Source organism: Anas acuta, unplaced genomic scaffold, assembly GCF_963932015.1.
Source record: "Anas acuta unplaced genomic scaffold, bAnaAcu1.1 SCAFFOLD_366, whole genome shotgun sequence".
NCBI classification, from domain to species: Eukaryota; Metazoa; Chordata; class Aves; order Anseriformes; family Anatidae; genus Anas; species Anas acuta.
This window is the reverse complement of record NW_027076010.1, coordinates 1-25,000: the sequence shown is the minus strand read 5'-3', so window position 1 is coordinate 25,000 and position 25,000 is coordinate 1. Positions and strand designations below refer to the sequence as shown.

Below are 25,000 nucleotides of genomic sequence, written 5' to 3'. Positions count from 1 at the left end.
GTGAGGAAAAGAGGAGCGTGAAAACGCCTTTTGAGGTATTTTGTCCCTCGCTGCTTGCCGTCCTCCTCCCCAAGATGGCGGCGCCCATGCGGGGGGCGGGTTCCGTTTCCAAGATGGCGGCGCGCAGGCGGCTTCGCTTTAAAGATGGCGGCGCCCAGAGGGGTGGCGGGGATTCACCATTGGGGGGGGGGGGGGGAAAAAAGGGGGGTGCAGGGGGGCCAATTGGGGCCAATTGGGGCCAATTGGGGCCGGGGGAAAATTATTGGGGTCCTGGGCGTGATGGGGGGGGCTTTGGGGTGATGGGGGGGCAATTGGGGTCCTGGGGGGCCATGGTGGGGGGGGGCATTGGGGTACTGGGGGGCACTGGGGGGGAGCACTGGGGGGTGGGGGCGACAATTGGGGTGATGGGGGGGGCATTGGGGTCGTGGGGGTGTTGGGGGGAAACGTTGGGGTCCCGGGGGGGGGACAATTGGGGTCAGGGGGGACAATTGGGGGGGGGTCACTGGGGGACCTTTGGAGTGAGGAGGGGGCCCATTGGGGTCATAGGGGCAGGTGGGGGGGGGGCATTGGGGTCATGGGGGGGGATTGGGGTCATGGGGGGGGACTGGGGTCATGGGGGGGCATTGGGGTCATGGGGGGGGTTGGGGGGACAACCGAGGTCATGGGTGGACCATGGAGGGGGGCATTGGGGTCCTGGGGGGCCATGGGGGAGACCTTTAGGGGTCATGGGGGGGGATTGGGGGAAAAATTGGGGTCATAGAAGGCCCATGGGGGTGGGGGGGGGGACATTGGGGTGATGGGGACAGATGTGGGGGGGGCATTGGGGTCATGGGGGGGGGGGCATGGAGTCCTGAGTGGTGCCAGGAGCCACTTTTGGGGTCCCCGAGGGGCTGTCGGAGCCCCTCCCTGACCCCTTCCCCTCCCCTTCTGCAGCCTGATGACCCCTGATGACCCCCCCCAAAAAAATTAAAAAAAAAAATAATAATAAATCAATAAAAAATGCTGCCGGGGGTGCGCACAGCACCCTTGGGGGCCCTGGAGGTGCCGGGCACCCCGTACAGCGTGCGGGTGCTGCAGGAGGGCTTCAGCCGCCCCGAGGATGAGGACGGCTCCTTCCTCGCCGACTGCTCCGTCACCCTCATCCGGGGGGGCCCCGTCACCGCCCTGGTGGACACGGGGGGGCCGTGGGGCTGCCGCCGCCTCCTGGCTCGACTGGAAGCCGCCGGGACCCCCCCCGAAAACGTCACCCACGTCCTTTGCACCCACGGCCACTCGGACCACGTGGGGAACCTCAACCTCTTCCCCCGAGCCTGGGTGCTGGTGGGCTTCGACCTCAGCCGGCCCTGGGGGGGGGGGGACGATGACAACGAGGGGGGGGGGCGTTATGTCCCCTTGGATTTAGCCCGGGGGGTCCCTTACGCCCCCCACCCGGGTTACGTGGAGGTGTTGCCCACCCCGGGCCACGTGCGGGCCCACGTCAGCGTGGCGGTGACGGGGACGTCGCTGGGGACGGTGGTGGCGGCGGGGGATTTGTTCGAGAGGGAGGGGGACCAGGGGGTGTGGGGGGCGCTGAGCGAGGACCCCCCCGAGCAGGAACGGAGCCGCCGCAAGGTGCTGGAGGTGGCCGACGTGGTGGTGCCGGGACACGGGGCGCCCTTCAGGGTTTTTAGGGAGGGGGGGTAAGGGGGGGGGGTAAAGGGGTGGGGGGGGGAAAATGGGGCCCCCCCATCCTCGTTTTTCTGCCCTGGGGTGGGATTGAGGAGGTGGGATTGGGGGTGTACCCAAAATAAATGGGGGAGAGCTGGGGGGGGCCCCAAAGGACAGGGGAGACCCCCAGGGATGTCCCCAAGAAAGAGGGGGGGCCCCTGGGGGGGTCCCCAAAGGACAGGGAGACCCCCCCCAAGGATGTCCCCCAAAAAAATGGGATCCTGGGGGTGTCCCCAAGAAAGAGGGGGGGTCCCCAAAGGACAGGGAGACCCCCCCCCAGGGATGTCCCCCAAAAAAATGGGATCCTGGGGGTGTCCCTAAGAAAGAGGGGGGGCCCCCGGGGATGTCCCCAAGAAAGAGGGGGGGCCCCTGGGGGGGTCCCAAAGGACAGGGGAGACCCCCCCAAGGATGTCCCCAAAGAAAATGGGATCTGGGGGTGACCCCAAAGGACGGGGGGGGACCCCTGGGGGTGTCCCCAAGCAAAGGGGACAGCCCCAGGGGTGTCCCCAAGGCCTCAAAGACCCCCAGAACCCCCCCAAAAAGGAAATAAAGCCCCCGAGCAGCCCCCCCCCCCCCCCGTGGTGCTGCCTCTCATTGGGGTGAGGAGGGAACCTCGGGGTGTCCCCAAGGGGGGGGGAGGGGGCAAGTATGGGGGGGGGTCTATGGTGGGGAGGGGAATTGGGGGGCCCCAGAATGGGGAGGGCAATGGGGGGGGGGTCCAGTTTGGGAAGGGAACTGGGGGGGGTCTGAGTATGGGGGGGCACTCGGGGGGGGGGTCTTAGTATGGGGGGGGGCACTGGGGGGGATCCCAGTGTATGTGGGGAATTGGGGGGGTCCCAGTATGGGGGGGATACTGGGGAGGTCCCAGTATGGGGGGGGGGGGCACTGGGGGGGTCCCAGTTTGGGAGGGGAACTGGGGGGGTCTGAGTATGGGGGGAGGCACTTGGGGGGGGGTCCCAGTTTGGGGGGGGCACTGGGGGGGTCCCAGTATGGGGGGAGGTCCCAGTTTGGGGGTGGAATTGGGGGGGGTCCCAGTATGGGGGGGGCACTGGGGGGGGTCGCCCAGTTTGGGGGGGAACTGAGGGGGTTCCCAGTATGGGGGCGGAACTGGGGGAGTCCCAGTTTGGGGGGGGGGGGGGAATGGGAGGGTCCCAGTATGGGGGGGTTACTGGGAGGGGGGGGTTGTCCCAGTTTGGGGGGGGCCCAGGAACACAGGAGGCGGAGGCGCGCGCTTTATGCAAATTATCTCATTAATATTAACGAGCAGACCACGCCCCCTTCCCGCGGCGCGCGCTCCCATTGGCGGGCAGAGAGGGGAGGGGCGGGAGGGGAGGGGCGGGGCCTGGTGGGTGATGGACGGGGCTCTCAGCCAATCGGGTGGCAGAATGGGAAAGGGGCGGGGCGGGGCGGTCAGCTGACCGGGGCCGGAGAGGGGAGATGGTGAGAGGGGAACTGGGGGAACTGGGAGGCACTGGGGGGAAACTGGGAGAACTGGGGGGGAAACTGGGGGGAAACTGGGTGAACTGGGGGGCACTGGGAGAACTGGGAGAGAAATTGGGGGCACTGGGATGGGGAAACTGGGGGGTACTGGGAGAACTGGGGGGGACTGGTTGGAAACTGGGAGGTACTGGGAGAACTGGGGGGAAACTGGGGAGCCTGGGTGGGAGCATTAGAGGGAAACTGGGAGAACTGGGAGGCACTGGGAGAACTGGCGGAGAACTGGGAGCCTGGGGGGCACTGGGATGGGGGCACTGGGAGAACTGGGAGGAAACTGGGTGAACTGGGGGGCACTGGGATGCGAGCACTGGGGGAAACTGGGATCACTGGGGGGGAACTGGGGCAAGTGGGATGTGAAAGTGGGGGCACTGGGGAGAAACTGGGTGAACTGGGAGAACTGTGGGGCAACCGGGGGCACTGGGGAGAAACTTGGAGAACTGGGGGGCAACTGGGGGCACTGGGATGGGTAACTGGGAGAACTGGGGGGCACTGGGATGGGTAACTGGGAGAACTGGGGGGCAACTGGAAGAACTGGGGGGCACTGGGATGGAGGAACTGGGAGAACTGGGGGGGAAACTGGGGGCACTGGGGAGAAACTGAGAGAACTGGGGAGAAACTGGGAGAACTGGGGGGCAACTGGGGGCACTGGGGGGCACTGGGATGGGTAACTGGGAGAACTGGGGGGGAAACCAGGGGCACTGGGGAGAAAGGGGAGAAACTGGGAGCCTGGAGGGGCACTGGGAGGACTGGGCCAGCAGCGTGGGGGGGGCACTGGGGGCGGCGGTGACGTGTGTCCCCGTGTCACCCCCCCGTGTCCCCCCCGTGTCCCCCCCGTCCCCAGACGACGGCGCTGACGCAGGGCCTGGAGCGCGTCCCCGACCAGCTGGGATACCTCGTCATCTGCGATGGCGCCGTGCTGGCCGTGAGCGGGGACACTGGGGACACTTGGGGACATCTGGGGACCTTTGGGGACATTGGGAACGGGGATATTTGGGGACACCGGGGATGTTTGGGGACACTGGGGACGTTTGGCGACATCTGGGGACAGTAGGGGATGGGGATATCTGGGGACTTTGGGGACATCTGGGGACATTGGGAACGGGGATATTTGGGGACATCTGGGGACACTTGGGGACATTGGGAGATGGGGACATCTGGGGACGTTTGTGGATGGGGATGTTTCGGGACACTGGGGACCTTTGGGGACACTAGGGGATGGGGATATCTGGGGACTTCGGGGACATCAGGGGCACTTGGGGACATCTGGGGACATTGGGAGATGGAGATATTTGGGACATCTGGGGACGTTTGGGGACATCTGGGGACACTTGGGGATATTTGGGGACACTGGGGATGCTTGGGGATGTTTGGGGACATCTGGGGACATTTGGAGACCTTTAGGGACACTAGGGAATGGGGATATTTGGGGACATTGGGGACCTTTGGGGACATCTGGGGAAATTGGGGATGGGGACATTGGGGACATCTGAGGACATTTGGGGATGGGGATATCTGGGGACACTTTAGGGACACCTGGGGACATTTGGGACACTTGCAGATGGGGATATTTGGGGACCTCTGGGGACGTTTGGGGACACTTGGGGACATCCGGGGATGTTTGGGGACAGGGATATTTGGAGACTTTGGGGACATCTGGGGACGGGCATATTTGGGGACTTTGGGGACAGGGATATTTGGGGCCCTTTGTGGATGTTTGGGAACACTGGGGATGTTTGGGGACGTCTGGGGATGTTTGGGGACATTTGGGGACATCAGGGACCTTTGGAGACCCTAGGGGATGGGGACCTTTGGGGACACTTGGGGATGGGGATGTTTGGGGACCTCTGGGGAACCTTTGGGGACCTCTGGGGACATCAGGGGATGTTTGGGAATGGGGCCACAAGACTTTTGGGGATGGGGGACAGGGACAGGCGAGCTTTGGGGACACTTGGGGACATTTGGGGACAGGGCTAAGTGACTTCGGAGACAGGAGCAGAAGCACGGGAGGCTTTTGGGGTCGGGATGGGGCCATTTGGGGCCACTTGGGGCCAGGCGAACGGGGCTATTTAGGGCCATTTGGGGACGTTGGGGACGTTGGGGACGTTGGGGACATCGTGTGACACGGCTGTCCCCAGTCGGCGGGGGACCTGGAGAACGACGAGCGCACGGCCACCGTGCTGGCGGGGCTGGTGGCCACCGCCTGCGGGCTGCGGCTGCCCCGCGGCCACCAGCCCCCCTTCCGCCGCCTCTCGGGTGAGTGACAGCCCTGTCCCCAAGGGGGTGGCACTGCCACCGGTGTCCCCAACGGGGTGGCACTGCCACCGGTGTCCCCAAAATGGAGGTGGCCCCGTGTTTGTCCTGTCCCCAGGGGGGTGGCGGTGGCCCCATGCTCGCCCTGTGCCTATAGTGGGGGTGTCACTGGTGTCCCCAAGGGGGTGGTGGCAGTGCCACTGGTGTCCCCAACAGGGTGACAGTGTCCCCAAGATGGGGGTGACCCCGTATCTGTCCTGTCCCCAAGGTGGTGGCACTGCCACCAGTGTCCCCAGGGTGGTGGCGGTGGCCCCATACTCATCCCGTCCCTATAGTGGGGGTGTCACTGGTGTCCCCAAGGGGGTGGTGGCACTGTCACCGGTGTCCCCAACAGGGTGGCACTGCCACTGGTGTCCCCAGGGTGATGTTAGTGTCCCTTTTGTCCCCCTGTCCCTATGGTGGCAGTGTCACCAGTGTCCCCAAAATGGAGGTGGCCCCGTATTTATCCTGTCCCCAAGGTGGTGGCAGTGCCACTGGTGTCCCTGGGGTGACGTCAGTGTCCCTTTTGTCCCCCTGTCCCCACAGTGGCACTGCCACCGGTGTCCCCAAGGTGGTGGCAGCGCCATCAGTGTCCCCAGACCATCGGTGTCCCCACTCTCCCCGTGCCCGCAGTGTCCCCAGGGCGGTGGCGGTGTCCCCACACCCATCCTGTCCCCGTGCCCATGGTGTCCTTGGGGGGGTGGCAGTGTCCCCAATGTCCCCAAATGTCCCCAAATGTCCCCGCAGTGGTGTTTGGGGACCACTCCCTGCTCGTCACCCCCCTCGGCCCAGAAGCTTTTCGTGGTGAAACGCCAGAACCGCACCCAGGAGCCCGCCACCGCCTGAGCCACCGCGTCCCCAAGGCCACCACCGTGTCCCCAAGGCCACCACCGCGTCCCCTGGTGTCCCCCCCCACGGGGCCGAGGCAATAAATGGTGTCCCCGTGTCCCCAAATTGGCCTCGTTTTTTTTTTTTTTTGGAGGGGGAATGGGGCGTTTTGGGGACGGCGGGCTCGGCTGTGTCACTGTCACCGTCGTGGTGTCCTTGTCACCATCCCAACGTCACTGTCACCGCCCCAGTGTCACTGTCACTGCTACATTGTCACCATCCCAGTGTCCTTGTCACCACCCCAGTGTCACTGTCACCATCCAAGCGTCATTGTCGCTACCACAATGTCATTGTCACCACATTGTCACCATCCCAGTGTCCCTGTCACCATCCCAGTGTCCTTGTCACAATCCCAGTGTCATTTTCACCCAGTGTCCTTGTCACCAGCACGAGGTCCTTGTCACCATCCCAGTCACTGTCACCACCATAGTGCCACTGTCACCATCCCAGTGTTGTTGTCACCACCCCAGTGCCGTTGTCACCATCACAATGTCCTTGTCACCGTCCCAGTACCCTTGTCACCATCCCAGTATCCTTGTCACCACCACATTGTCACCATCCCAGTGTCATTTTCACCCGGTACCCTTGTCACCATCCCAGTGTCACTGTCACAATGTCGCTGTCACCATCCCAGTGTCCTTGTCACAATCCCAGTGTCACTGCCACCATCAAGGTGTCTGTCACCATCATGTCACTGTCACCACCACGGTGTCCTTGTCACCATCCCTGTGTCATTGTCACCACCCCAGTGTCCTCGTCACCATCCCACTGTACTTGTCACAATGTCATTGTCACCATCCCAGTGCCATTGTCACCATCACAATGTCCTTGTCACCGTCCCAGCATCACTGTCACCACCCCACTCTCCTTGTCACCTTGTCACCCAATCCCATTATCACCCCCCCGATGTCACCGCCACCACCCCTATGTCACCGCCACCCCCCCGATGCCATTGTCACCCCCCTGATGTCACTGCCACCCCCCAATGCCATTGTCACCCCGATGTCACCGTCACCCCGGCGGCGCCGCCGCCTTTATTGGCCCCAATAAATAACACAGACGTAAAGTGCCACCCGTGGCCGGGGGGGGGAGGGAGGGGGGGGGGGGGTGACAACGAGGGGACGTCCCCATTGCCCCCCCCCCCCCCCAAAAGGGGCACAGGGCTTGGCAGTGCGGGTCCCCAACGGCCCCAAATCCCCCCGTTTTGTCCCCAAAAGCAGCCGGATCATGTAAACAGCGCGGGACGCGTCCCCCCCGTCCCTAAAATCATTGTGTGCCCCCCCCAGCCCCCCCCTGGGATTGGGGACCCCCCCTTTGTCACCCCAATTTGGGGTCCCCTTTTGTCCCCCAGGCTTGGGGACAACCCCTTTGTGTCCCCCCCCCCCCCCCCCACAGTGGCACGTGGCAGCGAAGCAACAGGCTCAGCCCCCCCCCCTAAAAAAAACAGGGTCCCCGCGCGCCCCCTGCCCCAAATCCCCCCCCCAAAAGCCGATTTTGGGTTTTTTTTTTTGGGGGGGGGTCACTTGACGGGCTCCACCACCAGCACCTTGCACTCCCTCTTGGCGATTTTGTCGAGGGACAGGGCCGCTCGCTCCGGGGGGGGCGCGGGGAGGGGGCGTCCCACCGGGGACCCCACGGGGGGGGTGATGGCGCGGCGCTCCATCACGCTGCCCGACCTGGAAAAAAGAAAAGGGGGGGGGCACCCCAAAATGTCCCAAAAAGAGGGATCGTGGGTATAAAATGGTCCCCCAAAGGGCTGGGGGCTCAAAGTGGTCCCAAAAAATGGGGGGGGCGGCACAAAGTATCCCCAAAAGGGGGGGATGCTGGGGGGAGGACTGGGGGTGTCCCCAGGTCTGACCCCATACCCCAAACCCCCCCCCCCACATACCCCCAAATCCCCATATTTCCCCCCAAACGCCCTTATTTGCCCCAAAACCGCCATGTATTGCACCAAATCCCTGTTTTTTTGCCCCAAAACCCACCTGATGAGGTGGCCAAGGGCTGGCTGCTGGTGGGAGAAGGACTGGGAGCGCCCCAGACCCGACCCCATACCGCAAAACACCTGTATTTCCCCCCAAAATTCCATATTTCTCCCCAAAACTCTCATATTCTCCCCAAAACCCCCCATATATTGCCCAAAATCACCGTTTTTCACCCCAAAACCCACCTGATGAGGTGGCTGCGGGCTGGCTGCTTGTGGGAGAAGGACTGGGAGCGCCCCAGGCCTGACCCCATACCCCAAAACACCCATATATCCTCCCCAAAGCCCCCCAAAACACCCCAATCTCCCCCCCAAAAAAACATATATTGCCCAAAATCCCCGTTTTTCGCCCCAAAACCCACCTGATGAGGTGGCCGCGGGCTGGCTGCTGGTGGGAGAAGGACTGGGAGCGCCCCAGGCCTGACCCCATACCCCAAAACCCCCATATTTCCCCCCCAAATCGCCTATTTCCCCCCAAATCTCTATGTTTCCCTCCTCAAATTAAATATATATTGCCCCAAATCCCCGTTTTTCGCCCCAAAACCCACCTGATGAGGTGGCCGCAGGCCGGCTGCTGGTGGGAGAAGGACTGGGAGCACCCCGCGCCCAACCCCATACCCCAAAACCCCCATATTTCCCCCCCAAACCCTCCGAAAACACCCCTATCTCCACCCCAAAAAAACATATATTGCCCCAAATCCCCGTTTTTGGCCCCAAAACCCACCTGATGAGGTGGCTGCGGGCCAGCTGCTGGTGGGAGAAGGACTGGGAGCGCCCAAGATTCAATCTCATACCCCAAAACCCTCATATTTCCCCCCAGAACTCCCCAAAAAACTCTCATACTTCCCCCAAACCCCCATATATTGCCCAAAATCCCCGTTTTTCGCCCCAAAACCCACCTGATGAGGTGGTCACGGGCTGGCTGCTGATAGGAGAAGGACTGGGAGCGCCCCAGGCCTGACCCCATACCCCAAAACACCCATATATCCTCCCCAAAGCCCCCTAAAACACCCCAATCTCCCCCCAAACCCTATGTATATTGCCCAAAATCCCCCTTTTTCACCCCAAAACCCACCTGATGAGGTGGCCGCGGGCCGGCTGCTGGTGGGAGAAGGACTGGGAGCACCCCAGATCTGACCCCATACCCCAAAACCCCCATATTTCCCCCCAAAACTCCATATTTCTCCCCAAAACCCACGTATATTGCCCAAAATCCCCGTTTTTTGCCCCAAAACCCACCTGATGAGGTGGCCGCGGGCCGGCTGCTGGTGGGAGAAGGACTGGGAGCGCCCCAGGCCTGACCCCATACCCCAAAACACCCATATATCCCCCCCAAAGCCCCCCAAAACACCCCAATCTCCCCCCCAAAAAAACATATATTGCCCAAAATCCCTGTTTTTCGCCCCAAAACCCACCTGATGAGGTGGCCGCGGGCCGGCTGCTGGTGGTAGAAGGACTGGGAGCACCCCAGATCTGACCCCATACCCCAAAACCCCCGTATTTCCCCCCCCAAAATCGCCTATTTCCCCCCAAATCTCTATATTTCCCTCCTCAAATTATATATATATTGGCCAAAATCCCCGTTTTTCACCCCAAAACCCACCTGATGAGCTGTCCGCAGGCCGGCTGCTGGTGGGAGAAGGACTGGGAGCGCCCCAGATCCGACCCCATACCCCAAAACCCCCATATTTCCCCCCAAAACTCCATATTTCTCCCCAAAACCCACGTATATTGCCCAAAATCCCCGTTTTTCGCCCCAAAACCCACCTGATGAGGTGGCCGCGGGCCGGCTGCTGGTGGGAGAAGGACTGGGAGCGCCCCAGGCCCGCCTGGTGCCTCTCCACCAGGTCCCTCACCGCCGGGCTGCCGGGGCTGCTGCGTCGCGATAGCGCCCGCGCCTCGGCGCTGCCCACGCTGGCCGTGAACTGCAGCTTCAGCTTCATGTGCTGAGACAGCTGGGGGGGCACGGGGGGGTCGGGGGGAGGCCCGGGACCCCCCCCCGGCCTCCCCTTTTTGGCCCCGGAGGCCCCCGGCCTCGCCTCGAGGGAGGGCAGAGGGATATGGGGTCGGGGTGGGGTTGTAGGGATACGGTGATGCGGTGGATTTCCCCATTTGGCCTCCCCTCTTTTGGCCTCTTCTCCTCGTTTGGCCTCCCCATATTTGGCCTCCCCTAATTTGGCCTCCAGATTTTGGCCTCGGAGGTCCCCGGCCTCTCCTCGAGGGCAGACAGAGGGATATGGGGTCGAGGCGGGGACATAGGGACACGGAGACACCATGAATTTCCCCATTTGGCCTCCTCTAATTTGGCCTCCTCTCCTCGTTTGGCCTCTACTCATTTGTCCTCCCCTAATTCAGCCTCCCTTTTTTGGCCTCGGAGGTCCCCGGCCTCTCCTCAAGAGCGGGCAAAGGAATATGGGGTCGAGGTGGGACATAGGGACATGGAGACACCATGAATTTCCCCATTTGGCCTCCCCTCCTCGTTCAGCCTCCTCTAATTTGGCCTCTTCTCCTCCTCGTTTTGGCCTCCCCTAATTTGGCCTCCCCATTTTGGCCCTGGTGGCCTCCAGCCTCACCTCAAGGGAGGGCAGAGGGATATGGGGTCGAGGAGGGGACATAGGGACATGGAGACACCGTGAATTTCCCCATTTGGCCTCCTCTAATTTGTCCTCTCCTCCTCGTTTGGCCTCCCCTCATTTGTCCTCCCCTAATTCAGCCTCCGTTTTTTGACCCTGGAGGCCTCTGGCCTCACCTCAAGGGTGAGCAGAGGAATATGGGGTCAAGGAGGGGATGTAGGGACGCAAAGACACCATAAATTTCCCCATTTGGCCTCCCCTCCTCGTTCAGCCTCCTCTAATTTGGCCTCTTCTCCTCCTCATTTTGGCCTCTCCTAATTTGGCCTCCCCTTTTTGGCCCTGGAGGCCTCCAGCCTCGCCTCGAGGGCAGGCAGAGGAATATGGGGTCGAGGAGGGGACATAGGGACACGGAGACACCATGAATTTCCCCATTTGGCCTCCCCTCCTCATTCATCCTCCCCTCTCTTTTGGCCTCTTCTCCTCCTCGTTTTGGCCTCCCCTAATTTGGCCTCCAGATTTTGGCCTTGGAGGTCCCCGGCCTCACCTCAAGGGCGGGCAGAGGGATATGGGGTCGAGGAGGGGACATAGGGACATGGAGACACCATAAATTTTCCCATTTGGCCTCCCTTTCTCATTCATCCTCCCCTCATTTGGCCTCCTCTCTTTTGGCCTCTTCTTCTCGTTTGGCCTCTCCTAATTTTTCCTCCCCATTTTGGCTCTGGTGGCCTCTGGCCTCACCTCAAGGGCAGGCAGAGGAATATGGGGTCGAGGAGGGGATGTAGGGACACAAAGACACCATGAATTTCCCCATTTGGCCTCCCTTTCTCATTCATCCTCCTCTAATTTGTCCTCTCCTCCTTGTTTGGCCTCCCCTTGTTTGTCCTCCCCTAATTTTTCCTCCCCATTTTGGCTCTGGTGGCCTCCAGCCTCACCTCAAGGGCAGGCAGAGGACTATAGGGTCGAGGAGGGGATGTAGGGACGCAAAGACACCATGAATTTCCCCATTTGGCCTCCCTTTCTCATTCATCTTCCCTTCATTTGGCCTCCTCTCCTCATTTGGCCTCCCTTTTTTGGCCCCGGAGGTCCCCGGCCTCACCTCAAGAGCGGGCAGAGGAATATGGGGTCGAGGAGGGGACATAGGGACACGGAGACACCATGAATTTCCCCATTTGGCCTCCCCTCCTCGTTCAGCCTCCTCTAATTTGGCCTCCTCGTTTGGCCTCTACTCATTTGTCCTCCCCTAATTCAGCCTCCGTTTTTTGACCCCGGAGGCCCCTCAGCCAAACCCATGGCCAGAAGGGAACCTCCCACCCGTGGCGACCCCACGAGCCCCCCGCCCGTCCTCCCCCATCCCTCCCCCCTTCCCTTCCCCTCCCCTCCCAGCCTCCCCTTCCCCTCCCGGCCTCCCCCCGTCCCCGGGGCCTCCCCCCGGGGCCTCCCCCACCTCGAAGAGGCCGGCGCGCAGGGCCTGGAAGGCGACGCGGATGGTGCGGGCGCTGCCCTTGCGCGAGGAGCCCAGGTTGGTGAGGGGCGTGTGGCACACGATGGCGTCCAGGGCCGCCTGCGTGGCGCGGCGCTCGGGGCCCGACAGGGACTTTCCTGGGGGGGGCGGGGGAGGCCGCTGTCACCTCCTGTCCCCTCCTGGCCTCCGCTGTCCCCTCCCAGCCTCCACCGACCCCTCCTGGCCTCCCTTGTCCCCTCCCTGTCACCCCTGTCCCCCTCCCGGCCTCCTCTGTTCCCTCCCGGCCTCCACCGACCCCTCCTGGCCTCCACCAACCCCTCCTGGCCTCCCCTGTCCCCTCCCTGTCACCCTTGTCCCCTCCCGGCCTCCACTGTCCCCTCCTGGCCTCCCTTGTCCCCTCCCTGTCACCCTTGTCCCCTCCTGGCCTCCTGTCCCCTCCTGGCCTCCACTGACCCCTCCTGGCCTCCTCTGTCCCCTCCCTGTCACCCCTGTCCCCTCCCGGCCTCCACCAACCCCTCCTGGCCTCCCCTGTCCCCTCCCTGTCACCCTTGTCCCCTCCCAGCCTCCCTTGTCCCCTCTTGGTCACCCCTGTCCCCTCCCTGTCACCCTTGTCCCCTCCCAGCCTCCCTTGTCCCCTCTTGGCCTCCCCCGTCCCCTCCCGGCCTCTCCTGTCCCCTCCAGGTCACCCCTGTCCCCTCCTGGCCTCCCTTTTCTTTTCCTGGCCTCCCCTGTCCCCTCCCGGCCTCCTCTGTCCCCTCCCGGCCTCCACCGACCCCTCCTGGCCTCCCTTGTCCCCTCTCTGTCACCGTTGTCCCCTCCCAGCCTCCCTTGTCCCCTCCTGGCCTCCTGTCCCCTCCCTGTCACCCTTGTCCCCTTCCAGACTCCCCTACCTCCCCTGTCCCCTCCTGGTCACTCATTGTCCTCTCCTGGCCTCCTTTGTCCCCTCCTGGTCACCCTTGTCCCCTCCTGGCCTCCCTTGTCCCCTCCCGGTCCCTCTCAGCCCCTCACTTGTCCCCCCCCGCTGAGCCTGACCCCATCCTGGCCCCTCTCTTTTCCATATTTGTCCCCTGTCCCCACCCTTCCCCACTCCCTTGTCCCTATCCTGTCCCCATCCCCACCCTGTCCCCATTCCTGACCCCTTGTCCCCATCCCCACCCCCATCCTGTCCCCTTGTCCCCATCCCTGTTCCTGTCCCCATTCTTGTCCCGTCCCCATCCCATCCCCATTCCATCCTGTCCCCTCTCCCTGTCCCCATCCCCTCTCCCTGTCCCTGTCCCCTTGTCCCCTGTCCCCGTCCCCGTCCCATCCCATCCTGTTCCCTGTCCCCTATCCCCATCCCATCCCCATCCCCTCTCCCTGTCCCCTTGTCCCCTGTCCCCATCCCCTGTCCCCATTCCATTCCATCCCCATCCTGTCCCTTGTCCCCTGTCCCCTTGTCCCCTGTCCCCATCCCCTCTCCCTGTCCCTGTCCCCGTCCCCATCCTGTCCCCTTGTCCCTGTCCCCATCCCTGTCCCCTGTCCCTGTCCCTTGTCCCCATCCCATTCCATCCCCATCCCATCCCCACTCCTGTCCCCTTGTCCCCTGTCCCCATCCCCTCTCCTTCTCCCTGTCCCCATCCCGTCCCCTCTCCTGTCCCCTGGTCCCCCTGTCCCCGTCGCACCGGCGGTGGCGGTGTCGGGCGTCCAGACGAGGCGCACGGCGAGGAAGTCCTGCAGCTCGTTGAGCAGGGTGTAGGTGACGGTGAAGCGCTGGCGCGCGCGCACTGGGGACTCGCAGGCGGCCGTCATCACGAAGCGGGGACGCTCCAGGCGGATGCTGGGCAGCCTGGGGGGGGACACGGGGACAGCGGGGGGGACACGGGGACAGCGGGGGGGGACGGGGACATCAAGGGGACAGGGACGTCAGGGAGGCACCTCATAGTTTGGGGACATGGGGATGGGGACATCAGGGGGGGAACAGGGACTTCAAGGGGACAGGGATGTCAGGGGGGGACCTTATGAGTTGGGGACATGGGGACACTGAGGGGGCACCTCACAGCTTGGGGACATGGGGACAGGGACATCAGGGGGGCACCTCATAGTTTGGGGACATGGGGACAGGGACATCAATGGGACGGGGATGTCAGGGGGGGACAGGGACGTCAGGGGGGCACGTCGTAACTCAGGGACATGGGGACACTGAGGGGACACCTCTTGGTTTGGGGATATAGGGACAGGGACACTGGGGGGGACAGGGACGTCAGGGGGGGACGGGGACATCAGGGGGGCACCTCATAGTTTGGGGACATGGGGACAGGGACATCGGGGGGGGACGGGGACATCAAGGGGAGCACCTCTTAGTTTTGGGTCATGGGGATGAGGACAGGGACACTGAGGGGGCACCTTGTAAGTTGGGGCTATGGGGACAGGGACATCAGGGGGGACGGGGACATCAGGGGGGATGGGGACATCAAGGGGAACACCTTATAACTTGGGGACACAGGGACGGGGACATTGGATGGGGACAGGGACACCTAGAGGGGCACCTCATGGCTTGGGGACATGGGGATGGGGACATCGGGGGGGGCACCTCGTAACTTGGGGACATGGGGACACTGAGGGGACACCTCCTAGTTTGGGGACATGGGGACAGGGACATGGTATGGGGACAGGGACACCTAGAGGGTCACCTTGTAACTTGGGGACACAGACATCGGGGGGGATGGGGACATCAGGGGGGCACCTCCTAGTTTGGGGACATGGGGATGGGGACAGGGACACTGAGGGGGCACCTCATAACTTGGGGCCATGGGGACAGGGACATCAGGGGGGGGATGGGGACATCAGGGGGGCACCTCGTAACTTGGGGACACTGAGGGGGCACCTCATAACTTGGGGACATGGGGACACTGAGGGGACACCTCCTAGTTTGGGGATATAGGGACAGGGACATCAGGGGGGGACCTCGTAACTTGTGGACACAGGGACACTGAGGGGACACCTAGTTTGGGGACATGGGGACAGGGACATTGGGGGGGCACCTTGTAACTTGGGGATATGGGGACAGGGACATCAAAGGGAGGGGGACATCGGGGGGGCAAATTGTAACTCGGGGACACGGGGACAGGGACATCGGGGGTGTGGGGACATCAGGGGGCACCTCGTAACTCAGGGACACGGGGATGGGGACATTGAGGGGGGACAAGGACATTGGGGGGACACCTCATGACTTGGGGACATGGGGACAGGGACATGGTGTGGGGACAGGGACATCAAGGGGGTCACCTCACAGCCTGGGGACAGGGGATGGGGACAGTGGCAACAGGGTTTTGGGGTCTTCCTGTTCAGGAATGGGGTTTTGGGGTCCCCTCCTGTTTAGGGACGGGTTTTTGGGGTGCTCCCATTTAGGGACACGGTTTTGGGGTCTATGCTTGTTGGAGACAGGGTTTTGGGATCCCTCCTGTTTAGGGACGGGGTTTTGGGGTCCCTCCTCATTGGAACAGGACTTTGGGGCCCCTCCTGTTTAGGAACAGGGTTTTGGGGCCCCTCCTATTTAGGGATGAAGTTTTGGGGCCCCTCCTTGTTGGGGATGGGGTTTTGGGTCCCTCTGGTTTTGGGAATGGGGTTTTGGGGTCCCTCCTTCTTGGAAATGGGTTTTTGGGGTCCCCTCTGGTTTTGGGATCTCTTCTTGCAGGGGGACAGAGTTTGGGATCCCTCCTGTTTAGGGTCAGGGTTTTGGGGTCCCTCCTTCTTGGGGACTGGACTTTGGGGCCCCCCTGTTTAGGGACGGGGTTTTGGGGTCCCTCCTGTTTAGGGTCGGGATTTTGGAGTCCCTCCTTGTTGGGGATAGGGTTTTGGGGTCCCTCCTTCTTGGGAAGGGGGTTTTGGGGTCCCTCTGGTTTTGGGATCTCTCCTTGCAGGGGACAGGACTTTGGGGTCCCTCCTGTTTAGGAACAGGGTTTTGGGATCCCTCCTATTTAGGGTCGGGGTTTTGGGGTCCCTCCTGTTTGGGGTTGGGGTTTCAGGGTTCCCCCTGTTTAGGGTGGGGGTTTGGGGTCCCTCCTATTTAGGGTGGGGGTTTTGGGGTCCCTCCTCGTTGGAACAGGACTTTGGGGTCCCTCCTGTTTGGGGTCAGGGTTTCGGGGTCCCTCCTGTTTAGGGTGGGGTTTTCGGGGTCCCCCTGTTTAGGGTCGGGGTTTTGGGGTCCCTCCTGTTTAGGGTGGGGGTTTCGGGGTCCCTCCTGTTTGGGGGTGTGGGTTTTGGGGTCGGGGGGGGCTCTCACCGGTAGTGTGTGTAGATGCTGCTGGTGAAGGGCAGCTTTGGGGTCGACCACTGCACCACGGCCACCAGGGGCACCTCCAGGCCCTGGGGGGGGGGGGGGCACAAAGGGACCCCAATATCCTCACCCCCCTGTCCCCGGCAAGGGGGGGGGGGGGCATCCCCCAAATAGGGGCGGGGATTTCGGGGTCCCCAGTGTCCCCAAACGGGGTTACCCTGGGGGTGGTCCCCAAGGCGCCCCCAAAAAGGATGATATATCCCCATTTCCCCCCATTTTCCCCCATTCCCCCCTGCCCCCCCCACACCCCCTTGCCCCCCCCATACCCCCATTTCCCCGTTTCTCCCCATTTGCCCCTGCCCCCCCCCCACACCCCCATATCTCCCTGACCCCGTTCCCCCCCTACACCCCTGTGCCCCCCTATATCCCCCCCATATCCCCATTGTCCCCCCCATATCCCCACTTCCCCCCGTTTCCCCCCATTCCCCCCTGCGCCCCCAAATCCACCTGCCCCCCCCCACACCCCCCTGCCCCCCCTTGTTCCCCTGCCCCCCCCACTCCCCCCCCATATCCCCATGCCCCCCCTATTCCCCCATGCTGCCCCCATATCCCCATTTCCCCCCATTTCCTCCTGCACCCCCAACCCCCCCCGCTCCCCCCACTCCCCTTTAGCCCCCCTTGTTCCTCTGCCCCCCCCCGCTCCCCCCCCATTCCCCCGTCCCCCCCATTCCCCGTTCCCCCCCCGATATCCCCATGCCCCCCCAAAACCCTCATGCTGCCCCCATATCCCCATTTCCCCCCATTTCCCCCCATTCCCCCCTGCACCCCCAAACCCCCCCTGCCCCCCCCCCACACCCCCCTGCCCCCCCACGCCCCCCTGCCCCCTCCCGGGCCCCCCCCACCTCCTTGGCGTCCTCGGGGGGCCTCTCGGGGGCCTGGAGCTGGAAGAGGAAGTTGTGCTCCTCCAGGGCGCTCAGGGCGCAGGGACACGCCGAGCCCGCGCCCGCCACGCGGCAGAAGGCGCCCACCGGGACCTCGCCCGAGTGGTGGCTGCGGGGACATTTGGGGACAGTTTGGGGACGGTTTGGGGACGTCGGGGGACAGTGGGGACGGTTTGGGGACGTTGGGGGCGGTTTGGGGACAGTGGGGGCGGTTTGGGGGATGTTGGGGGATGTTTTGGGGGTGTTTGGGGGACACTGGAGATGTTTTGGGGGCATTGGAGATGTTTTGGGGCATTTGGGACGGTTTGGGACATTGGGGGGATGATTTGGGGACGTTGGGGATGTTGGGGGATGTTTTGGGGGTGTTTGGGGGACATTGGGGATGTTTTGGGGGGCATTTGGGGGACATTGGGGATGTTTTGGGGGCATTTGGGGACATTGGGGGACAGTGGGACGGTTTGGAGGATGTTGGGGGATGTTTTGGGGGTGTTTGGGGGACATTGGGGATGTTCTGGGGGCATTTGGGGGACATTGGAGATGTTTTGAGGACATTGGAGATGTTTTGGGGACATTGGAGATGTTTTGGGGATGGTTTGGGGACATTTTGGGGACGGTTTGGGGACATTGGGGGAATGATTGGGGATGTTTGGGGATGTTGGGGATGTTTTGGGGGCATTTGGGGAGCACTGGGGATGTTTTGGGGGGCATTTGGGGGACATTGGAGATGTTTTGGGGGCACTGGAGATGTTTTGGGGGCATTTGGGGGCATTTTTGGGGACATTGGGGGGATGATTTGGGACGTTGGGGATGTTGGGGGGCATTTGGGGACATTGGGGATGTTTTGGGGGCATTTGGGGGACATTGGAGATGTTTTGGGGGCATTTGGGGACATTGGGGGACAGTGGGGACGGTTTGGGGGATGTTGGGGGATGTTTTGGGGACATTGGGGATGTTCTGGGGGCATTTGGGGGACATTGGAGATGTTTTGAGGACATTGGAGATGTTTTGGGACATTGGAGATGTTTTGGAGATGGTTTGGGGACATTTTTGGGGACGGTTTGGGGACATTGGGGGGATGATTTGGGGACGTTGGGGATGTTGGGGGATGTTTTGGGGGCGTTTGGGGGACATTGGGATGTTTTGGGGGCATTTAGGGTGATTTGGAGATGTTTTGGGGGCATTAGAGATGTTTTGGGGGCATTTGGGGACATTTTGGGGACATTGGGGGACAGTGGGGACGGTCTGGGGGATGTTGGGGGATGTTTTGGGGGTGTATGGGGGACATTGGGGATGTTTTGGGGGGCATTTGGGGGACATTGGAGATGTTTTGGGGGCATTTGGGGACAGTGGGGACGGTTTGGGCGATGTTGGGGATGTTTTGGGGGTGTTTGGAGGACATTGGGGATGTTTTGGGGGGCATTTGGGGGTGATTTGGGACGTTTTGGGGGCATTGGAGATGTTTTGGGGCATTTGGGGGACATTGGGGGACAGTGGGGACGGTTTGGGGATGTTGGGGGATGTTTTGGGGGTGTTTGGGGAGCACTGGGGATGTTCTGGGGGGCATTTGGGGGACATTGGAGATGTTTTGGGGGCATTTGGGGACATTTTGGGGACATTGGGGGACAGTGGGGACGGTCTGGGGGATGTTGGGGGATGTTTTGGGGTGTTTGGAGGACATTGGGGATGTTTTGGGGGGCATTTGGGGGACATTGGAGATGTTTTGAGGACATTGGAGATGTTTTGGAGATGTTTTGGGGACGTTTTGGGGACATTGGGGGGATGATTTCGGGACGTTGGGGATGTTGGGGGATGTTTGGGGGGCGTTTGGGGGACATTGGGGATGTTTTGGGGGGCATTTAGGGGTGATTTGGGGATGTTTTGGGGGCATTGGAGATGTTTTGGGGGCATTTGGGGACATTTTGGGGACATTGGGGGACAGTGGGGACGGTTTGGGGGATGTTGGGGGATGTTTTGGGGGATGTTGGGGGATGTTTTGGGGTGTATGGGGGACATTGGGATGTTTTGGGGGTGTTTGGGGAACATTGGGGATGTTTGGGGGGCATTTGGGGGACATTGGAGATGTTTTGAGGACATTGGAGATGTTTTGGAGATGTTTTGGGGACGTTTTGGGGACATTGGGGGGATGATTTCGGGACGTTGGGATGTTGGGGGATGTTTGGGGGGCGTTTGGGGGACATTGGGGATGTTTTGGGGGGCATTGGAGATGTTTTGGGGCATTTTGGGACATTTGGGGGACTTTGGGGGACAGTGGGGACGGTTTTGGGGATGTTGGGGGATGTTTTGGGGTGTTTGGGGGACATTGGGGATGTTTTGAGGGGCATTTGGGGTGATTTGGGGACGTTTTGGGGGCATTGGAGATGTTTTGGGGGCATTTGGGGGACAGCGGGGACGGTTTGGGGGATGTTTTGGGGTGTTTGGGGAGCACTGGGGATGTTTTGGGGGCATTTGGGGGCATTGGAGATGTTTTGGAGACATTTGGGGACAGTTTGGGGGATGTTGGGGGTGATTTGGGACGTTTTGGGGATGTTGGGGATGTTTGGGGGCGTTTGGAGGCATTGGAGATGTTTTGGGGACATTTTGGGGATGTTGGGGGATGTTCTGGGGACACTGGGGATGTTCTAAGGACGTTTGGGGGGATAGTGGGGATGCTTGGGACATTTTGGGGATGTTTTGGGGTTGTTTGGGGAACATTAGAGATGTTTTGGGGACACTGGACATGTTTTGGGGGCATTTGGGGGATGCCTGGGGGACACTGGAGATGTTTGGTGAATATTGGGGATGTTTTGGAGATGCTTTGGGGGCACTGGGGGGATGTTGGGGGATATTTTGGGGGCATTGGAGATGCTTGGGGGACATTGGGGATGTTTTGGGGGTTGTTTGAAGACATTGGAGATGTTTTGGGGACACTGGGGATGTTTTGGGACATTTTGGGGAGTACTGGGGATGTTGGAGATGTTTTGGGGGTGCTTTCAGGGTACTTGTGGGCCATTAGGAATGGCTGGGGGACTTTTAGGGGACATTGGGACGTTTTGAGGACACTCTGGGGACGTTTGGGGGATGTTAGAGATGTTTTAGGGACATTTGGGAACGATTTGGGGGATGTTGGGGGAACACTGGGGATGTTTTGGGGCATTTGGGGGACATTGGAGATGTTTTGAGGACATTGGAGATGTTTTGGGGACATTTGGGGACGGTTTGGGGGATGTTGGGGTGATTTGGGGATGTTTTGGGGGTGTTTGGAGGCATTGGAGATGTTTTGGGGACACTTGGGGATGTTTGGGGGATGTTGGGAGATGCTTTGGGGGTGTTTGGGGGACACTGGAGATGTTTTGGGGACATTTTGGGGGATATTTGGGATGTTCTGGGGACACTGGAGATGTTTTGGGGGCGTTTGGGGGACTCTTGGGGAACATTGGGGATATTTTGGGGACGTTTGGGGGACGTTGGAGATGTTTTGGGGGTGTTTGGGGGATGCCTGGGGGACACTGAGGGTGTTTTGGGTATGTTGGGGGACACTGGAGGTGTTTTGGGACATTTTGGGGGATATTGGGGATGTTCTGGGGACATTTTGGGGACACTGGGGATGTTTGGGGGACATTTTGGGGAACACTGTGGATGTTTTGGGGACATTTTGGGGAATACTGGGGATGTTGGAGATGTTTTGGGGGTGCTTTCAGGGTACTTGTGGGCCATTAGGAACGGCTGGGGGACTTTTAGGGGATAGTGGAGCTGTTTTGGGGACACTGGAGCTGTTTTGGGGACACCAGAGCTGTTTTGGGGGCATTTTGGGATGTTTTGGGGGCATTTTGGGGATGTTTTGAGAATGTGCTGGGGACATTTGAGGGATGTTAGAGATGTTTTGGGGACATTTGGGGACGATTTGGGGGATGTTGGGGGAACACTGGGGATGTTTTGGGGGCATTTGGGGGACATTGGAGATGTTTTGAGGATATTGGAGATGTTTTGGGGACATTTGGGGACGGTTTGGGGGATGTTGGGGGGTGATTTGGGGATGTTTTGGGGGTGTTTGGAGGCATTGGAGATGTTTTGGGGACACTTGGGGATGTTTGGGGGATGTTGAGAGATGCTTTGGGGGTGTTTGGGGTCACTGGAGATGTTTTGGGGACGATTTTGGGGGACACTGGGGATGTTTGGGGGACACTTTGGGGAATACTGGGGATGTTGGAGATGTTTTGGGGGTGCTTTCAGGGTACTTGTGGGCCATTAGGAACGGCTGGGGACTTTTAGGGGATAGTGGAGCTGTTTTGGGGACACTGGAGCTGTTTTGGGGGCATTTTGGGGATGTTTTGGGGGCATTTTGGGGATGTTTTGAGAACGTGCTGGGGACGTTTGAGGGATGTTAGAGATGTTTTGGGGACATTTGGGGACGATTTGGGGGATGTTGGGGGAACACTGGGGATGTTTTGGGGGCATTTGGGGGACATTGGAGATGTTTTGAGGACATTGGAGATGTTTGGGGACATTTGGGGACGGTTTGGGGGATGTTGGGGTGATTTGGGGATGTTTTGGGGGTGTTTGGAGGCATTGAAGATGTTTTGGGGACACTTGGGGATGTTTGGGGGATGTTGAGAGATGCTTTGGGGGTGTTTGGGGTCACTGGAGATGTTTTGGGGACATTTTGGGGAACACTGGGATGTTTTGGGGACATTTTGGGGAATACTGGGGATGTTGGAGATGTTTTGGGGGTGCTTTCAGGGTACTTGTGGGCCATTAGGAACGGCTGGCGGACTTTTAGGGGATAGTGGAGCTGTTTTGGGACACTGGAGCTGTTTTGGGACACCGGAGCTGTTTGGGGGCATTTTGGGGATGTTTTGGGGCATTTTGGGGATGTTTTGAGAACGTGCTGGGACATTTGAGGGATGTTAGAGATGTTTTGGGGACATTTGGGGACGATTTGGGGGATGTTGGGGGAACACTGGGGATGTTTTGGGGGCATTTGGGGGACATTGGAGATGTTTTGAGGACATCGGAGCTGTTTTGGGGACACTAGAGCTGTTTGGGGACATTTTGGGGAATACTGGGGATGTTTTGGGGCCGTGCTGGGGACGTTTGAGGGATGTTGGAGATGTTTTGGTGCCATTTGGAGGCGGTTGGGGCCATTTTAGGGCTGTCGGGGCTATGTTAGGGCCGTGGGGGCCGTTTTGTGGACATTTTGGGGTGATTTTGGGCCATTTTGGGGCGTTTTGGGGCTCACCAGACGTCATCGACCAGCAGCACGGAGCCGTCGGGCATGACGGGCAGGTAGCTGGCGTTGAAGTTGGGCAGGATGCGGACGTCGCGCAGCGAGATCTCCTCCTGCGAGCACCCGTTCAGCACTGCGGGCACGGCGCGCCGTTGGCTCCGGGCCCCGGCCCCAAATGTCCTTGTCCCCGTCCCAAATGGCCCTGTCCCCGTCCCAAGGTCCCTGTCCCCAATCCCATTCACCCTGGGGTCCCTGGTGCCATCCCCAAGGTCCCTGTCCCCATCCCAAAGGTCCCCATCCTTGTCCCAAAGGCCCCTGTCCGATCCCAAAAGGTCCTTGTCCGTCCCAAATGTCCCTGTCCTTGTCCCAAAGGTCCTTGTCCCCGTCCCAGATGTCCCTGTCCCCATTCCAAGGTCCTTATCCCGTCCCAAATGGCCCTGTCACCATCCCAGATGTCCCTGTCCCCGTCCAAAGGTCCTCGTCCCGTCCCCAAGGCCCCTGTCCCCAATCCCATTCACCCTGGGGTCCCTGTTCCTATCCCAAAGGTCCCCGTCCCTGTCCCAAAGGTCCCTGTCCCTGTCCCAAATGTCCCTGTCCCCAATCCCATACATCCTGGGGTCCCTTTCCCCATCCCAACTGTCCCCTGTCCCCATCCCATTCACCCTGGGATCCTTGTCCCCACCCCAGCTCTCCCCATTTCTGTCCCCATAATGCCCCCATTTATGTCCCCTATCCCCATAATGTCCCCATAATGTCCCCCCATCCCCAAAATGTCCCCGTAATGTCCCCATAACCTCCCCTCACCTTTCAGCACCATCATTTACCTGCTCCCTGCCCCCATTTATGTCCTGATAATGTCCCCATAGTGTCCCTGTAGTGTCCCCCTGACCCCGTAGTGTCCCCGTAAGGTCCCTCCATCCCCGTGGTGTCCCCACAGGGTCCCCCTCTGCCCCGTGGTGTCCCCAAAATGTCCCCATAATGTCCCCAAAACATCCCCTCACCTTTCAGCACCATCATTTACCTGCTCCCTGTCCCCATTTATGCCCCGATAATGTCCCCATAGTGCCCCATAGTGTCCCTGTGGTGTCCCCCTGACCCCGTAGTGTCCCCATAGTGTCCCCCCATCCCCAAAATGTCCCCAAAATGTCCCCAAAACGTCCCCTCACCTTTCAGCACATCATTTACCTGCTCCCTGCCCCCATTTATGCCCCCGATAATGTCCCCATAGTGCCCCATAGCACCCCACAGCGTCCCTGTGGCGTCCCCCTGACCCCATAGCGTCCCCATAGTGTCCCCCCGCCCCTGTGGTGTCCCCAAAATGTCCCCAAAACGTCCCCTCACCTTTCAGCACCGTCAGGTACTTGCCGGACACGGTCAGCTGGCGGCACCGCACCACGGCGGCGGCAGCACGGTCAGCAGGGTGCTCACTGCGGGGACAGGCGCTGAGGGGACACCGGGGGACCCCGGGGGACAGGAGGGGACCCCAGGGGACACAAAGGGACAGGAGGGGACAGGAGGGGACCCTACCCTGGGCCTTGAAGGCGCCCTGCTCCTGGCGGAAGACGTGGGCGGGCGCGCGGCTCTGCAGCAGCCCCAGGTAACCGCCGCCCTCCTGCAGCTCGGCCGGCTCCGTGTCCTCTTCCACACTGTCACCACGATCTGGGGACGTCGGGGACACGTTGGGGACAACGGGGACAATGGGGCGGCCACCCCCAGGTGGCAGAGCAGCCTGTGATGTCCCCAAATCCCGCTGTGGGGTCGGGGAGGGGGGCCCGGTGCTGGCTCTGTGGCACTGAAGTGGTGGCGAGGTGCGGGCTGGGGTGTCCCCGCGGTGTCCCCAAGGTCCCCACGGTGTCCCCAAGGTCCCCGAAAGTCCCTGTGATGCCCCCAAGGTCCCCACAAGGTCCTTGGCCACCCCCGAGGTCCTCACACTGTCCCCGAGGTCCCCAAGATGTCCCCAAGGTCCCCACGGTCTCCCCAAGGTCCTCAAGAAGTCCCCAAGGTCCCTGTGACGCCCCCAAGGTCCCCACGGTGTCCCGAGGTCCCCAAGGTCCCCCACGCCGTCCCCGAGGTCCCCAAGGTCCCTGCACTGTCCCCAAATCCCCAAGAGGTCCCCAGGGTCCCCACACAGCCCCTGAGATCCCCATGGTCCCCACGGTGTCCCCACAATGTCCCCAAGCTCC

The 25,000-nt window shown here is 61.2% G+C and overlaps 3 protein-coding genes across 4 annotated transcripts in view; 2 read left to right on the top strand and 1 right to left on the bottom strand.

Moving 5' to 3' along the window:
• The window catches only part of MBLAC1 (metallo-beta-lactamase domain containing 1), a 2,720-nt gene extending 441 nt beyond the window's left edge, over window positions 1-2,279 (top strand). The window contains exons 1-2 of the mRNA XM_068668337.1: window positions 1-35; window positions 934-2,279. The exon at window positions 1-35 is cut by the window's left edge and continues 441 nt beyond it. Coding sequence (XP_068524438.1) covers window positions 1,000-1,683 — 684 coding nt within the window. The 5' untranslated portion in view covers window positions 1-35; window positions 934-999 and the 3' untranslated portion in view covers window positions 1,684-2,279. The remainder of the gene's footprint in view (window positions 36-933) is intronic.
• A 795-nt stretch (window positions 2,280-3,074) lies between these two features.
• Window positions 3,075-6,447, top strand: LAMTOR4 (late endosomal/lysosomal adaptor, MAPK and MTOR activator 4). The gene is given in 5 exon segments (XM_068668338.1): window positions 3,075-3,147; window positions 4,046-4,126; window positions 5,340-5,457; window positions 6,241-6,272; window positions 6,274-6,447. Coding segments are annotated over 5 exon segments (300 nt in total). The 5' UTR covers window positions 3,075-3,144; the 3' UTR covers window positions 6,340-6,447.
• Window positions 6,448-7,386: 939 nt separating this feature from the next.
• On the bottom strand, window positions 7,387-24,483 carry TRAPPC14 (trafficking protein particle complex subunit 14). 2 transcript variants are annotated; one of them, XM_068668335.1, is made up of 9 exons: window positions 24,345-24,483; window positions 24,159-24,244; window positions 22,830-22,950; window positions 17,555-17,702; window positions 16,659-16,741; window positions 14,059-14,222; window positions 12,380-12,534; window positions 10,130-10,317; window positions 7,387-8,057 (listed from the first exon to the last, which is right to left on the bottom strand). In XM_068668335.1, the coding sequence occupies exons 3-9, from the start codon at window positions 22,865-22,867 to the stop codon at window positions 7,901-7,903; spliced, it is 933 nt and encodes a 310-aa protein (XP_068524436.1). In that variant the 5' UTR covers window positions 22,868-22,950; window positions 24,159-24,244; window positions 24,345-24,483; the 3' UTR covers window positions 7,387-7,900. The 2 variants fall into 2 exon arrangements, with proteins under 2 accessions (XP_068524436.1, XP_068524437.1); XM_068668336.1 differs by having other exon boundaries at window positions 22,830-22,930.
• Window positions 24,484-25,000: the final 517 nt, after the last annotated feature.

Coding starts and splice junctions, on each gene's coding strand:
- TRAPPC14 (XM_068668335.1), bottom strand. CDS start 22,867: ATGCCCGACGGCTCCGTGCTGCTGGTCGATGACGTCTG. Junction 17,703..22,829: donor CTGCTGGTCGATGACGTCTG/GTGAGCCCCAAA, acceptor ATGTCCCCGCAG/CCACCACTCGGGCGAGGTCC. Junction 16,742..17,554: donor CCCCCGAGGACGCCAAGGAG/GTGGGGGGGGCC, acceptor CCCCCCCCCCAG/GGCCTGGAGGTGCCCCTGGT.